This window comes from Colobus angolensis, unplaced genomic scaffold, assembly GCF_000951035.1.
Source record: "Colobus angolensis palliatus isolate OR3802 unplaced genomic scaffold, Cang.pa_1.0 Scaffold88, whole genome shotgun sequence".
NCBI lineage: Eukaryota > Metazoa > Chordata > Mammalia > Primates > Cercopithecidae > Colobus > Colobus angolensis.
In genome coordinates, this window is record NW_012122709.1 from 3,323,206 (window position 1) to 3,338,584 (window position 15,379).

Here is a 15,379-nt window from a genome sequence, read left to right on the forward strand (position 1 = left end):
ATGTCAGGAAACAACAGATGCTGATGAGGATGAGGAGAAATATCTTTACACTGTTGGTGGGAGTGTAAATTAGGTCAACCATTGTGGAAGACAGTGTGGTGACTCCTCAAGCATCTAGAACCAGAAATACCATTTAACCCAGCAATCCCATTACTAGGTATATACCCAAAGGATTAGAAATCATTCTACTATAAAGATACATGCACATATATGTTTATTGCAGCACTATTTACAATAGCAAAGGCTTGGAACCAACCCAAATGCCCATCAATGATAGATGGGATAAAGAAATGTGGCACATACACACCATGGAATACTATGCAACCATTAAAAAGAATGAGTTCACGTCCTTTGCAGGGACATGGATGAAGCTGGAAACCATCACTCTCAGCAAACACGGAAACAGAAAACCAAACACCACATGTTCTCACTCATAAGTGGGAGTTAAACAATGAGAACACATGGACACAAGGAGGGGGACATTACACACCGGGGCCTATCGGGGAGTGGGGAACAAGATGAGGGAGAGCATTAGGACAAATACCTAGTGCATGTGAGGCTTAAAACCTAGATGACGGATTGATAGGTGCAGCAAACCACCATGGCACATGTATACCTATGCAACAAACCTGTACGTTCAGCACATGTATCCCAGAACTTAAAGTAAAATTTAAAAACTAGAACAATTATAACAATATATTCTAATAAACGTTATGTAAATCTGGTTTCTCTCTTAAAATATCTTACTGTTTTCAGAGCACTGTTGACCATGGGTAACCAAAACTGCAGAAATTGAAACCACAGATAAAGGAAGACTATTGTACAAGGATATCAGAAATGTCTCCTAGACGGAAATGTGAGGATACTATTTGGCTCCCTGGCATCAGTTTTTACTTCATATGGAATTAGTAATTCACTAAAGAGATTGTCTTTCTGGAAAACAAACCCTCATTCCATTCACAGCACACAAAGTTTAAACAAAGCAGACCTCAGTCTATCAAAAAACTATGCCCAAGGCTTATACCAATCATATAGCTTCAACTCTTCTCTGACAAATCCTTCATGCACCTAAAGCAATATGGCAGATTGTACTTTCTGTAATGACTGCCACTGCACATCTCCCATCCCACCAGCTCTTCTTACATGACTTCAACACTCCTCTCACTGAGAGGCAAAGCCTATGTCCCTTTCTTTTAAATCTGGGAGGGGGCTTTAGATTGCTCCAAACAATGGAATATTGTAGAATGGATACCATATGACTTCAAAGTCTAGGTAACAAAAAGGACACAGCTTCTGCCTGGCTCACTTTTTGGGAGGATGATCACTCTGGGAAAGCCAGCCATCAGGTTGTGACAAACAATCCTGTGCAGTGAAGCAACATAGGAAGGCCGTCATGGAGAAGATATGAAGCTCCCAGCATCTACTGCTGAACCTGTGAATGAGTGAACCTTCAAATGATTCCAGCCTCCAGGCTTCAAGTCACCCCTGCTGACATGGAGGGGAGCAGTGACAAGCCATCCACACCAACCCTGATCAAATTGCAGGCTTGTGGGCAAAGTAAATATTGTTATTGTTTTAAATGACTAAAATCTTTGGTGTTGAAGCACACCTTCTTCTGCATTTCTCCACACCATTCTTTCCATTCCTCTAAGCATGGCCTACACCATCCTTACCTAATCACTAGTGTTTTTGTCTCCTCCACCAGAGCCAAGGAATCTCATCTCCAGTATCCGTAAGTCTTACACAGAAAAGGGCCCCATAAGAGCTCTAGAAAAATCTTTGACCCTCTTTTTTTCCAGATTCCAGGGAATTTGGTGGTGTAGTGGTTAATATCAGATGCTCTGAAATCAAACTGTGATGCTCAAACCCTGGCTACTCCCTCCTCACAGTGTGAGATTGAGCAAGTTTCTTAACTTCTCTTGATCACAACTTTTTCATGTAAAAATAGAGATAGTATCAATACCTACCTTACATAATTGCTGGGATAATTCTATGATAGGATGAACATAAAGTACTTAAAAACGTAAGAACTCAGTAAATTCTCATTGCTGTTACGATATAGAGTATTTTCTCATTTACTCAGCAAACTAATTAGCCATGTACTCTTTATAAGGTACGTTTCAAGTTCTTTCTTGCACTTGTTACTGTGTTTCATTTCAATCAACTTTAACATAATCAAGTCACAGATTTTTTGGCCATTATTTTATAACAATTTATTGTTTTAGTCACTTAAAACAATAACAAGATTTACTTTGCCCACAATCTTCAGTTGCTTATTGATTGTATAGTTAGGCAGGCCAGTTAGAAATGTGATAAGCTCTGATATCTCCCAGCTTACAGGCATGAGCTCTCCTCAAAATATTAGAGAAAATGTATCCCAGCTCACATGTTTTGCACATCTGTGTTCTTCTGACCCTGTGACCCGGCCCTGACTGCCATTAGACCCCCTGATCTGACCCCAAATGACAAACTATATACATAATCTCTCCCTGGTACCTATACTCAGCACGTGGAGTGAGCCAGCTTAGCCAGTATCGTCTAGTACACCACACACAGTTCCTGGGGACCCAGACCAGTTACCTCAGGATGTTATTTCCATCAGCCAGCCACTAGGTGAGTGGACCAGAAACAAAACCACCAATCTAAGGTGGCTGTACAAATTCTGAATCAGATGAGTGTGGAAACATCACTAACACAACAGACACATAATAGGTACTGTCAATAATAGAACCTATAAATTTAAAAAAGGAAGAGAAAGGAAACATAAAACATGACTTGTTTTTAACTTTCCTTCAGAGCCAATGAGTCAAGTCTTCTTCCATCATCAGAGGAGGTGAAGATGCAGAAGAGAGCGGCCACGCTGGAAAGAGTGAATGAGAGTGGCAGGAGCCCCAGGGGAGGGACCTTGCCTCTTCAGAACACTGAAGCAATGACAAGTGAAAAGAAGAAACCTTAGTAAACTGATTAAAGAGAGTTCATCTCCTCCATGAGACACAGGCCAGACCTGGATAATAAGGATGGTCATAGATAGCCCTGGAAATAGATATTATTTTCCTTGCATCACATCACTTTGGCCCACTGTGCCTTGGGCTGCCCCTCGAGTGCCCAGGCACCCAAGCACCTCTCAGCTTTTCTCTCAGGATGTTCTCTGGAACTGTAAAAATTTGCTCTGTCAAAGAGCAGTCTTAGCCCTCAAGTGAGAAAGAATTAACGCTCCTAGAGACAACACTCAACCAACTGGGAATGGGACTTATCAGGCAAATGACCCAGCCTCCTGAATTTTGGAAAGACGATGCTGACATCTATTCTTTATGGATTCTCAAAGAGTCCCCAGCAGGATTCAGCTCCAGATGCCCACAGCAATAGGTAGCTCGGTAATGGACTCATGGTTAGCTCTCCTTATTTTCCCTGTCTCGTTCTTCCTACTTCCTTGCTCCAGTCTTTTGGAATTATCTCAGAAAAAAAAATTAATTACCTCTAACTAAATCCTTGGTTTGTTTTTTGAACGAAAGACTCAAACTAAAATCCAACTGTATTGGGTTGAATAGTGTCCCCCCAAATTTATGTTCACCCACCACCTATGAATGTGACACCATTTGGAAGTAGGGTTTTTGCAGATGTAACTAAGTTAAAATAAGGTCATATTTGATTAAGAGGGACCCTAATGAAATGACTGGCATCACTTTAAAACAGGTAAATGTGGACACAGACACACAGAGAACATCACCCAACAACAGATACAGAGATTGGAGCAATGCATCTACAAGCCAAGGAGTGGTAAGGATTGCTAGATACCTCTAGAAGCTAGGAGAAACATGGGACAGACTTTGCCAGACACTTCCAGAAAGAACCAATTCTGCTGATATTTGATTTTGGACTTCTGGCCTCCAGAATAGTGAAAGAATCAATTTCTGTTGTCTGCTGCCACCAGTTTGTAATACTTTGTTATAACAGCACTAAGAAATTAATACAATACACTAGAGTGTCTTAGTCAGGGTCCAAGAAAACAGAAACCACTCCAAATATTTGCAAACAGAAGGAGTTTATTACAGGGAACTAATTACATGACAGAAGCCAAAGAGGGTAAAATGAATCAACCCAGAGAATAGCAATAACAGGAAGCCACTACCACACCTAGCTGGAGGCATGGAGGGAGCAAGTAGTGTTGCCAGGACCCTGATCACCTGGCAGAATATGAAGCCATATCTAGCCTGCCAGGTAAGAGCTGGAGCCAGGAGGAGAGCAGAGGAGTCATCCTGAAATAGTCCTCAAGCTAAGAAGAAAGAGTGGGAAGGAAAAAGACCCTCATTCATCAGCACTAACCATTGGCTTGGCCCAACAAGACAGAGCTGCCAGACAGAGAAATGTGTGTGATGTAGATTGTGTCACAGAGAACAGCAGGAAGATGAGGGCTGGATCTGAAAGCTACCTGGGCAAGGATCCAAACCAACAACTTCACTCCAACCCCATGAGACTCAAAGGAAGAGAGTTTAAGCTTTTGCTGTTTTTTAAATAAATTACTAGGATCCATAATAATACCAGTACAAGGTGAGATCTGAAGGATGAGAGACACTATGAAGAAACAGTGTGAGACAGTAATAATGCATTGATGATCATGGCAGTACAAAAAATGGGAAGTCCTTCATGAGTCAGGTTTCTTTAAAGGCACATGCAACTCCCACTTAGATGGACACAACAGTATGTGAAGACTCACACTGTGATCTTTCGCTCCAAGAGCCACCACAGGAACACACCAGGAAAACTAAAGGAATTTAGAGATCCTTTGAAAGAAACAGGACACTGCAGCAAATTTTGCAAAACAGGTGAAAAACTGTAAGTTCCCAAAATGTGAGAGGGAGAAAACCTGCCTCTGAATACACATCCCTACTTGGGAATCTGAAAATCCAGATCAAGGGAGAATTTAACCTTACCTAGAACTAAAACGAATGTAGACAGTCACACAAAATATAAAAGTAGAAGTATCAGGGGAAGTGCCTTGCAGGCACTTCCAGTCTTCAGCTTGAGCCCAGGGAAGCCATTCCTGACTATATGTCACAGGAGCTCTCAGGGAAGGCAGTCAATGGAATTGGGGAGGGGTCACCAGGTGAAGGAAGCTTCCAACTGAAATTGGTAGTGGTTTCAATTGGACACAAATTTTCTTTAGTGGAGTCTGGGGGACGAGTGGGAGCTTTGGCAACATGAGCACATGAACTCAGAAGCAAAGAAGTCCCTCCCATTGAAGGGGGCAGATGGGGAGGGGTGATATCTGAAAGTCATGCTTGCTTTCTCAGTGGGAAAGCTCACAGCCTTAGGCAAGATCTGAGTGGGGCACTTTGGGAGTGAGACTGGCCTCGCCAACTGGGTGGCAGCTGGGTGAGGCCTCTCGCTACCAGCTTTCCCCCACTTCCCTGGTGAATTATATGACACAGCAGAGGTAGCCAAGATCCCCTCTGGGAAATAACCCTATTGGCCTAAAAACCACCCCCACATCCCCCACAGTGGCCACAACAAACCCCACCCAAGGAGACTCTGAGCCCAGACCCGCTTAACCCTGCCCCAGCATCATGGTATTTCTTTACTCACCCTGGTAACCAAACACAAAAGATAGAAACTCTTGGGAGCTTCAAGGCCCCACCCATGATCTGAGAAACTTTGGTTTCTTACCCTGGCCAACTTAGGGCAAGCCTAGATCCCTCTACTACCACCACAGCTGGTGCTCTCTTGAAAGCACCACCTCTTAACCCTGAACCCAAGAAGGAGAAGATAACACCTAATTCCAATGCCTGCAACATCCTGGCTAACCAGAGGTCCTGAATGTGTCCACAGGAAAACTTTACTGCTAGCATAGCCAGCATTCAAGAAACCCAGCACACTAAACATATCTACAACCAAGGACTCCCACAGAGTCTACTTCACTCCCCTGCCACCTCCACCACAGCAGGTACTGATATCCATGGCTGGGAGACCTGAAGACAGATCACATCACAGGACTCTTCGCAGACATTCCGCAGCACCAGCTGGAACCTGGTAGCCCCACTGACAGCCTAGACCCAGAAGAGCAATAACAGCCAATGCAGTCCAGCTGTCAGAAAGTTCCACCCCTAGGGGAAGGGGGAGAGCACCACATCAAAGGATCACCCCATGGGATAACAGAATCTGAACAGCTGGCCTTGAGTTCCAGACCTTTCCACTGAAATAGTCTACCCAAATGATAAAGAACCAGAAAGGTAATTCTGGTAATATGACAAAACAGAGTTCTATATCATCGCCAAAAGATCACACTAGCTCCCCAGCAGTGGATCCAAACCAAGAAGAAATCTCTGAATTGCCAGATAAACAATTCAGAGGATTATTAAGCTACTCAAGGAGATACCAGAGAAAGGTGAAAAACAACTTTAAAAATTAAAATATATATATACATATGTGTATATATATATATACACACACACATATATAGGATATGGGTGAAAAATTCTCCAGAGAAATAGATATCATAAAGAAAATATCATCACAACTTCTAGAAATGAAAGCCATTAGAGAAACACAAAATGCACTGGAAAGTTTCAACAATAGACTAGAACAAGCAGAAGAAAAAACTTCAGAGCTCAAAGACAATGCTTTCAAGTTAACCCAACCAGACAAAGACAAAGAAAAAATAATTTTAAAAAAATGAACAAAGCCTCCAAGAAATGTGGGATTATGTTAAACAGCCAAACCTAAGAATCATTGGTGTTCCTGAGGAAGAAGAGAAATCTAAAAGCTTGAAAAACTTATTTGGGGAAATAATTGAGGAAAACTCCCCTGGCCTTGCTAGATATCTAGATATCCAAATACAAGAAGCTCAAAGAACACCTGGAAAATTCATCACAAAAAAGATTATCACCTAAAGTCCTATCCCAATTCAGTTAAAGTAACAGCAGGAATAGCACCTTATAAATACCTGGAAAAATAGTAGAAGGAAACACGTGTAAGCATTAATAATGATCTCTTGTGGTAGAATTCTCAGTAATTTTAATGTTATCATTTGCATGTTCTCTACTTAACTATACATATATATTTATGTATACACATATACATAAATATACAAACATATGTATATACACACATTTTTGTTTATGGACAGCCCATGACTACAAGCCAAGGGATATCAGAGACATGGCTCTCTGGAAACTGAGAGAATACTTAGTGGACAGTTTTTTTGTTTGTTTGTTTGTTTTTTGAGACAGAGTCTCACACTGTTGCCCAGGCTGGAGTGCAGTGGTGCGATCTCGGCTCACTGCAAGCTCTGCCTCCCAGGTTCAAGCCATTCTCCTGCCTCAGCCTCCAGAGTAGCTGGGACTACTACCCGCCATCATGCCCGGCTAATTTTTTTGTATTTTTAGTAGAGACAGGGTTTCACCATGTTAGCCAGGATGGTCTCGATCTCCTGACCTCGTGATCCACCCGTCTCGGTCTCCCAAAGTGCTGGGATTATAGACATGAGCCACCGTGCTCGGCCTTAGTGGACAGTTATTATCAGGATGATCAGTATCCGCTTTTCCATCACCTGGCAACAACAACTAGCATTTCTCAAGGGAAATCCCCTCCTCATGCATAAGCAGCATGGATGGAGTGGAACAGTCCCTACCTCCACTTAAGGAGGGCTAAATAACCAAAGCATAAAGCACTACACTTCAGTGGACGCAATGATGACTAATTTTGGTTCAATAAATATCAAGTCCAGAACTTTTGTGCAGAACTGTGGGATACAAAAATTATCTTTGTCGCAGAATATTTATATTTAAAGAGGGGATTCTAAATATTCCAAAAATATGAATCCGAGATAGTGGTAAGATAGGAATGGGTTGCCTTTTGGAGTATTTGTTGGGTGTGTGCAACTCTGCATACTGGTAAGGCAAGTCCAGCCTCCATCTCACACCAACAAGCAGATTTCCCCACCATGGCCCTTATCATCTTGTGCTCTAACCACAGATTTTCAGTCTACTCTTGCTAACCATCAACTCTTCAACGGCAAGAGTCATGTCTCTCAAATCCCTGGATCTGGCTTGCTAAATAATTATTCATGATTTTATCTGAGTAGAAAAAGAGTCAAGAACTGAGGAGACATTCTTGGTTCTTCTCAGTCACTGAGGAGTTTCTGCAGTACCAGCCTTTCTGCTAGCTCCAGCCACAGCTTCAACAGTTCCACCTCCTTGTTCTTTATTCTTGCTTTCACCTTGTTACTCAGCAGCAGGGGTGTAAATGTGGTGACAGTGCCGTGTCGACTTAAACCAAATGAGAGAATTTTAATAAACCACCCTTATAATGACACCCATCAAAACCAGAAGGGGACAAGCCTAGGAGGTCTCTGAGGTTACTGTACCCATCCCTCCTTCATCCCCCTCCAGCATTTTGTTTCTGAAAGGAGTCAACACCAACAGCTCTGATCTGGGCAGCCTTCCTGAGAAAATGCAGCCATTTCTGCTCCTGTTGGCCTTTCTTCTGACCCCTGGGGCTGGGACAGGTAAGTGACTATCCCTATTCTAGACGCCTGAATCCATCTTATAAGATACCTTGTACCTATGAGCACTGGTCAGGAATTTTCTTCAATCTGAGCCCAGCTCCTATTCCACACCCAGACTTATAAATCTGAGGCTAGATAGAGACTCAGCAAAGATGGAAAAACGAAGGGTGTTCCCTAAAAGGTTTAATAGGTGTTAGCCTCTCCCTAGACCTCTCCTTTATGACCTGGAATGTGGATTGTTCTTAGAAAGGCATTTGGTGGGGAATGTGAAGCTGAAAAAGATAAGTAATTATTATTCTACACTCCAACCCAGGAGAGAGGAGCTCAGACACCAAGTTGCAGTCATGGGAGTTATCACTGGACTCAGCTTAAGAGCCACTTAAATTATTCAGTGCCCCCACCCAATCACCCCTGCCCAGGAGAGAAGTCCATGGTACAACTTATCTCAGAGGTGGCAAGATGACTGTGTCCATAGCTCTCCCAATACCTTGGCTCCACCTAGGTTTTGCAATTCATTTTTAGCTGGTTTCTCCACTTCCTTCTGCCTTTCCAGGCCCTCGGCTACTCTGCTGACCTGGTGGTACCCCCCTCTAACATCCCTGAGGTCCTGAATCCCACCAGCACTACCCCCACTAAACCTCAGCCAAAGGCTAATTGGAGGCTATTCATTTATGCACCAAACAACACTTACTGAGAACGTAGAATATGTTAGGCCCTGGCACAAGAGAATTTTAGAAAATCCAACTCCAGAAGCTCATGGGTAGATCATTAGAAAATGGCACCAATCCGGAGGACAGCAGAGGCTCAGAGGGATCAGAGAGACTCACTAAAAAGGAGGAGCCTGGGAAGTACGGTCCAGGATCCTCTGGGGCTCTACCATTGTGAAAATAGATCTTTCTTCCTCCATGTATGTTTCTGCAGTAGGATGCAGAAGTCAAGCACTGTCCATTCTTTCTGAGAGAAGGTTCTGAGACTTAAAGTTCAGAAAAGCTTACTCTGTCTGCAAGGAGTGCTGCCTGCAGAGCTCAGGAGGACCCTCCCTCACTGTCTGCAGCACACAAAAGACTTCACCGTCAATCACTGTCATCCTAAGCCTTCTCTCGTGACCGCAACCATCCCCAGCTACTTTATCTTCCAGCCTTTCCTTTCAGAGGAGATCATCGGGGGCCGTGAGGCCAAACCCCACTCCCGCCCCTACATGGCCTTTGTTCAGTTTCTGGATGAGAAGAGTAAGAAGAGGTGTGGTGGCATCCTAGTGAGAAAGGACTTTGTGCTGACAGCTGCTCACTGCCTGGGAAGGTAAGGAGCAACACCAGCTCACCTTCTGAGCCCACCCCCCCACCCCCGCCACAGGGACCCTTGTTTTCTTCTGGGGACTGCAGCCCAGGGGAGCTTCCAGAGTTCCTGGTAATGCAAGCCCATGAAAGCTCATTGGAGCAGCCACCTGGGAATAGGACTCGGATGAGGAGAGGAGGAGAAATAGGACAGGGTCAGAGGGTCAGAGGTCAGAGCAAGTGGCACGGTTTCACACACTGGCCAAATAAAGCAGTGGTAAAGGTTGAATCCATGCATTAAGGATCAAAATGCAAACTCAAGCAATTTCATGATATTTCCTGAAGGCAAGAGAGAGCCCCCAGAAGCCCTACTCTTCATGTCTTTGTGAAGCAGAGGGCACAGTCACTCAGCCCTGGGGCCCTCCTGTCCCCTCAACTTCCCCTCAGCTGCAGCCCCACCCTGCCCTAGCTGTCATCTGCTCTTTATGACTCCTGGGCTGTATCCTCTGTGACTCCACCCCCATCCTCACTCTGCTCTCTGTGCAGCTCCATAAATGTCACCTTGGGGGCCCATAATATCAAGGAACAGGAGCGGACCCAGCAGTTTATCCCTGTGAAAAGAGCCATCCCCCACCCAGCCTATAATCCTGAGAACTTATCCAACGACATCATGCTACTGCAGGTGAGGCACACTCCTGCCACTCTTGCTCTTCTTGATCCAGTTGGTTCCACACCCACTGTGGCCACTGTGACACGAGCTCTTCCCTCCTTTCCATCCTGACCTCTTGGCCAGTTCCTATGCCTTAGAGGAGAGGGAAGACTGTGCAGCCCCATCACTGTTTCGGGGCCCAGAAGGCCATTGCCTGACCTGGACTTTCTTGCTTCTTCCCTACCAGCTGGAGAGAAAGGCCAAGCGGACCACAGCTGTACGGCCCCTCAGGTTACCTAGCAACAAGGTCCAGGTGAAGCCAGGGCAGGTGTGCAGTGTGGCCGGCTGGGGTTGTGTCTCAAAGGACACTTTAGCAACCACACTGCAGGAAGTGTTGCTGACAGTGCAGAAGGACTGGGAGTGTGAACGTCTCTTCCATGGCAATTACATCAAAGCCACTGAGATTTGTGTGGGGGATCCAAAGATGACAAAGACCGGTTTCAAGGTTGGATTTCCAGCCCCTACCCAGAAAGACCACAGGGAGAGAGGAACTTGAGGGAGTTCTGGGGTATGGCAGTGGCCAGATCCTTATGCTCTCAGCTCAGAGCTTGGGCAGCCTGTGTCCACTCCTTGGGTGGATTGGGGTGGCTGGAGGGGAGGGATTTGTCATCCCACAGTCACTTATCACCGAAGTGTCCGTGAGAATTGCAGAGAAAGGCTTGGTCTGGGGAGAGCTAGAAAGCACAGCCAGGGCCATGCTGGAGACCCAGGACTGAGGGAGGTGACAAGGCCTGCCTGGCACTGACGTCACACAAAATCCATAACAGAGACCACCCATCCCAGGGAAGGCCAGCTCAGTCTTTCCTCTCTCTGTTCACAGGGGGACTCCGGGGGGCCCCTCGTGTGTAAGGGTGTGGCCCAAGGTATTTTCTCCCATGGAAACAAACAGGGGACACCTCCAGGAGTCTACATGAAGATCTCACACTTCCTGCCCTGGATAAAGAGAACAATGAAGTGCCTCTAACAGCAGGCATGAGACTAACCTTCCTCTGGGCCTGACCATCTCTGGGACAGAGGCAAGAATCCCCAAGGGGTGGGCGGTTGGGGTTGCAGGACTGTAATAAATGGATCTCTAGCGTAAATATGACTGAAGTCTTATTTATTCACTGAACCATCTTCAATATGCCACAACACTGCTCCAGGCAGCCATCTGCTGACAGTTCTGGCTTTTGCTTCTTCCTTTCTCCCCCAGCCCTCCTTCCTCCCTAAACTCCATGCTGTACAGTTTTTTCACCAATTTCTCAATCACATGTCTTTGATACTGAACCCTCTGTCAGAGCTGGTTTGAATTCCATTGTAAACAATCTTCACCCCCCTCCCCTCACAAAAAATAAATAAATAAACTTCTCTGGACCTTAGGAATTTCTTACCATCTCTAAACCAACCACCTACTCCCCTAACAACGTAGCAGAGAATGGAGCAGGGCAGTGGAAAGGAAATAACTCCAGGGACCCGGAAGGCCAGGGGCCATGCCTTGAGTACCCAGTTTCCCATTTCCAGGAAACTATGCCGTGAGTACCCAGTTTCCTTTTTCCTATTTCCTGTCTCTCCGGCGGGGGCAGGCTTCTCCCACAGTCAGGTCTGCCTGCAGCTTAGGAGGTTGAGATGCTCCTCTGCACCTAGGTCCCATTTCCCGGCCCCAGGCCCAGCCCTGAGCTCAGTCAACCTTATTCCTTCCTGGCTGGCCTTCCCAGCTCCCAAGTGTTTTTCACCCAAGTGCCCTGGCTACCAGTTTCTTTCCCTTCTAGCTCACCCTGTTCTGAAGCCAGTCTCTCTCTCATATCGCTAAGAGTTCCCAGCTCTGTGTGAATGCTTCTCTACTGCTTGTTCCAGCCAGACCTGGGCTGCCAGCCCACCTGATGCTGATCAGAGGAGCCAGCTCTCACCTTCCACCTGGGCAAGGCTGGCTGAGGCCCTCAGTCCAGCGCAGCTTTCCCCAGGGGCTCAGGCATCACTTTCTGTGGAGCCACTCAGCAGCCTCAACATCTTTCAGCCTATCCTGGCCTCAGACCCAGACTCCCCCTGTTGGCAATCTGGGGTTATAGCAGCTGTGCCCCAGAGGGCTCCAGGGCCACTGGGCTGGAAGTAGCACTATGCCATTTATCAATAGACGAATACTTGCTGATTGATCTCTCTCTTTGTGCCGGGCATATAATAGGCCCTGTCTCTGCTTTTGGAAATTTTATAATGATAAAAAATTTCACCTCAATTCTCCTGGTTCCTCTGCTTCTACCAGGCAGGTCAGTTTGGCACAAATGGATCTGTATTTATAATCCACAAGAAATCGTGTTTTAAAAATAATTAAATTGCCAGGCGCGGTGGCTCAAGCCTGTAATCCCAGCACTTTGGGAGGCCGAGAAGGGCGCATCACGAGGTCAGGAGATCGAGACCATCCTGGCTAAAACGGTGAAACCCCGTCTCTACGAAAAAATACAAAAAAACTAGCCGGGCGAGGTGGCGGGCGCCTGTAGTCCCAGCTACTCGGGAGGCTGAGGCAGGAGAATGGCATAAACCCGGGAGGTGGAGCTTGCAGTGAGCTGAGATCTGGCCACTGCACTCCAGCCTGGGCAACAGAGCGAGACTCCGTCTCAAAAAAAAAAAAAATTAAATTATCTATATTCTACCTGTAGTGTTCATTACAGCCTCACATGCATGATCTGGTTTGATCCCAGAAGGACAGTGTGTGAAATTAGAAGAGACTTGGAGATTCTCAGGTCCTAAAGTTTTTAATCTATGCTCAGTGGAGTCTGTGTCCAGAGGTGTGGAAATATATTAGTCTGTTCTCACACTGCTAATAAGTACATACCTGAGATTGGGTAATTTATAAAGGAAAGAAGTTTAGTTGACTCACAATTCCACATGGCTGGAGAGGCCTCACAATCATGGCAGAAGGTGAATTAGAAGCCAAGTCATGTCTCACGTGGTAGCAGGCAAGAGAACTTGTGCAGGGGAACTCCCCTTTATAAACCATCAGATCTCGTAAGACTTATTCACTATCATGAGAACAGCACAGGAAAAACTGGCCCCCTTGATTCAATAACTTCCCACCAGGTCCCTCCCACGACATGTGGGATTATTACAATTCAAGGTGAGATGTGGGCGTGGACACGGAGCCAAATTATATCAGGAAGGAAGAAGACAACCAGAACAGCCTTAGCTTTGCTTATTCTGCATATAGAAGACGTTAACCTCAGTCCACAAACCTAAGAAATGCTATAGTTCAAGTGTGAGACAGTTAATATAATAGTGACCCCGCTGACTTTATTTAGGATCCTGAGCTCTCAAATAGTACCGCTAATGAGTTAAATGTGACAGAACACTATAAACTCACAATAGCTGGCAAACACTGAATCAAATGGGACCAACACAGAAAAAAATAGAAACTTCACTGAAAAGAATAACAAATAAATCACCTGCACACAGGGAAAAAATCCAGCACATTGAAAAATAAGAGGAAAAACAAACAGACTTATTTTTCACATAAGGCTGTCCTGATGTCCATCTCCCAAGCCTTTCCCTGGGAAGCAGCACTGGCAGCAGTGCAGGTGAGAAAGGAGTAAACACATGCAGAGATAAGCAAGTGACCAGCAGCACACGTAGGAGTCAGGGGACCATCACATAGAAGAAGCACAAAGACCCCAAAAAGCCAGCCAAGCAGAGCTCTGTGGAGTCCCAGGGTGTAAGTCAGAGACAGCAGCAAAGTGACCAAAGATTTCTGCCACCAGCTCCAAAGGATCCTGGCAGGAGAGTGCCTGGTGGGTCAGTCTTCCCTCTTAGATCTGACAGAAACACTTGACATTGAGCATGGGATTTTATCCTATGTAAGATCTGAAGTGTGTGTGCGTGTGTGTGTGTATGAAGGTTATTCATAAATATGTTCATTGCAACATTATTATTATTATTTTTTTTTTTTTTGAGACGGAGTCTTGCTCTGTCGCCCAGGCTGAAGTGCAGTGGCCTGATCTCAGCTCACTGCAAGCTCCGCCTCCCAGGTTCACGCCATTCTCCTGCCTCAGCCTCCCGAGTAGCTGGGACTACAGGCGCCCGCCACCATGCCCGGCTAGTTTTTTGTACTTTTTTTAGTAGAGACGGGTTTTCACTGTATTAGCCAGGATGGTCTCGATCTCCTGACCTCGTGATCTGCCCATCTCGGCCTCCCAAAGTGCTGGGATTACAGGCTTGAGCCACCGCACCCGGCCGAACATTATTTAATAATAGATCCCAAATTAGAATCAGCATTAATGTCCTAAATAGGGAAATGGTAAAATATCATGCATTCAACATATCCATTTTGCAGCCATTAACATCTACATTATCCACAGCTATAAAAAACTAGGCTAACAACATTAATAGGCAAGTTTGCTTTTAAAAAAAAAAAAAAACACTAATAAACATTTGGAAAAAGTAAACATTCAATAACGAATCGATACAAATTAAAATAGTAATAATTTTTGCTTATCTGATTGGGAAGGATTTACAAAAACGATGATATTCAGATTCAGCATGAGCATTGAGAAAATGGTATTTTCACAGCTTGTACACAAAGATCCAAAAAAAGAAAAGAGATTCTTTGTCCTGCAGAAGCTGGATTTTATGTGGAAAAAAAGAAGTATTTGACCTAGCCATCAACCACACCAAGAAAACTGAACACAGTTGTTCCTTATAACAACCTTGGTACACAAGTAAAATCTTAGAAACAATGCAAATATCCAGCACTAATTGGGGGATTCATTTTTTAAAGCTGCATATTATTAAACACTATGGAATCCCTGAAGTTATGATATATAACTACATTTTGTCACATGGAAGAATATTCACCATGTATGTTTATGTTAAAAGTAGATTATAGATTGGTATATACTACAATTAAATTTGTGCTTATATACACATTTT

General features: G+C 44.9%; 1 protein-coding gene across 3 annotated transcripts; it reads left to right on the top strand.

Annotated features, from left to right (window-relative positions):
* The first annotated feature begins 8,346 nt into the window (after positions 1-8,346).
* LOC105503704 (granzyme H) lies at positions 8,347-11,573 on the top strand. Of its 3 annotated transcripts, none has more exons than XM_011930715.1 (5): positions 8,347-8,503; positions 9,655-9,802; positions 10,324-10,459; positions 10,674-10,931; positions 11,307-11,573. In XM_011930715.1, exons 1-5 carry the CDS (start codon positions 8,449-8,451, stop codon positions 11,448-11,450), a joined length of 741 nt encoding a protein of 246 aa, XP_011786105.1. In that variant the 5' UTR covers positions 8,347-8,448; the 3' UTR covers positions 11,451-11,573. The 3 variants fall into 3 exon arrangements, with proteins under 3 accessions (XP_011786105.1, XP_011786107.1, XP_011786108.1); XM_011930717.1 differs by having other exon boundaries at positions 10,674-10,739; XM_011930718.1 differs by lacking the exon at positions 10,674-10,931.
* Positions 11,574-15,379: the final 3,806 nt, after the last annotated feature.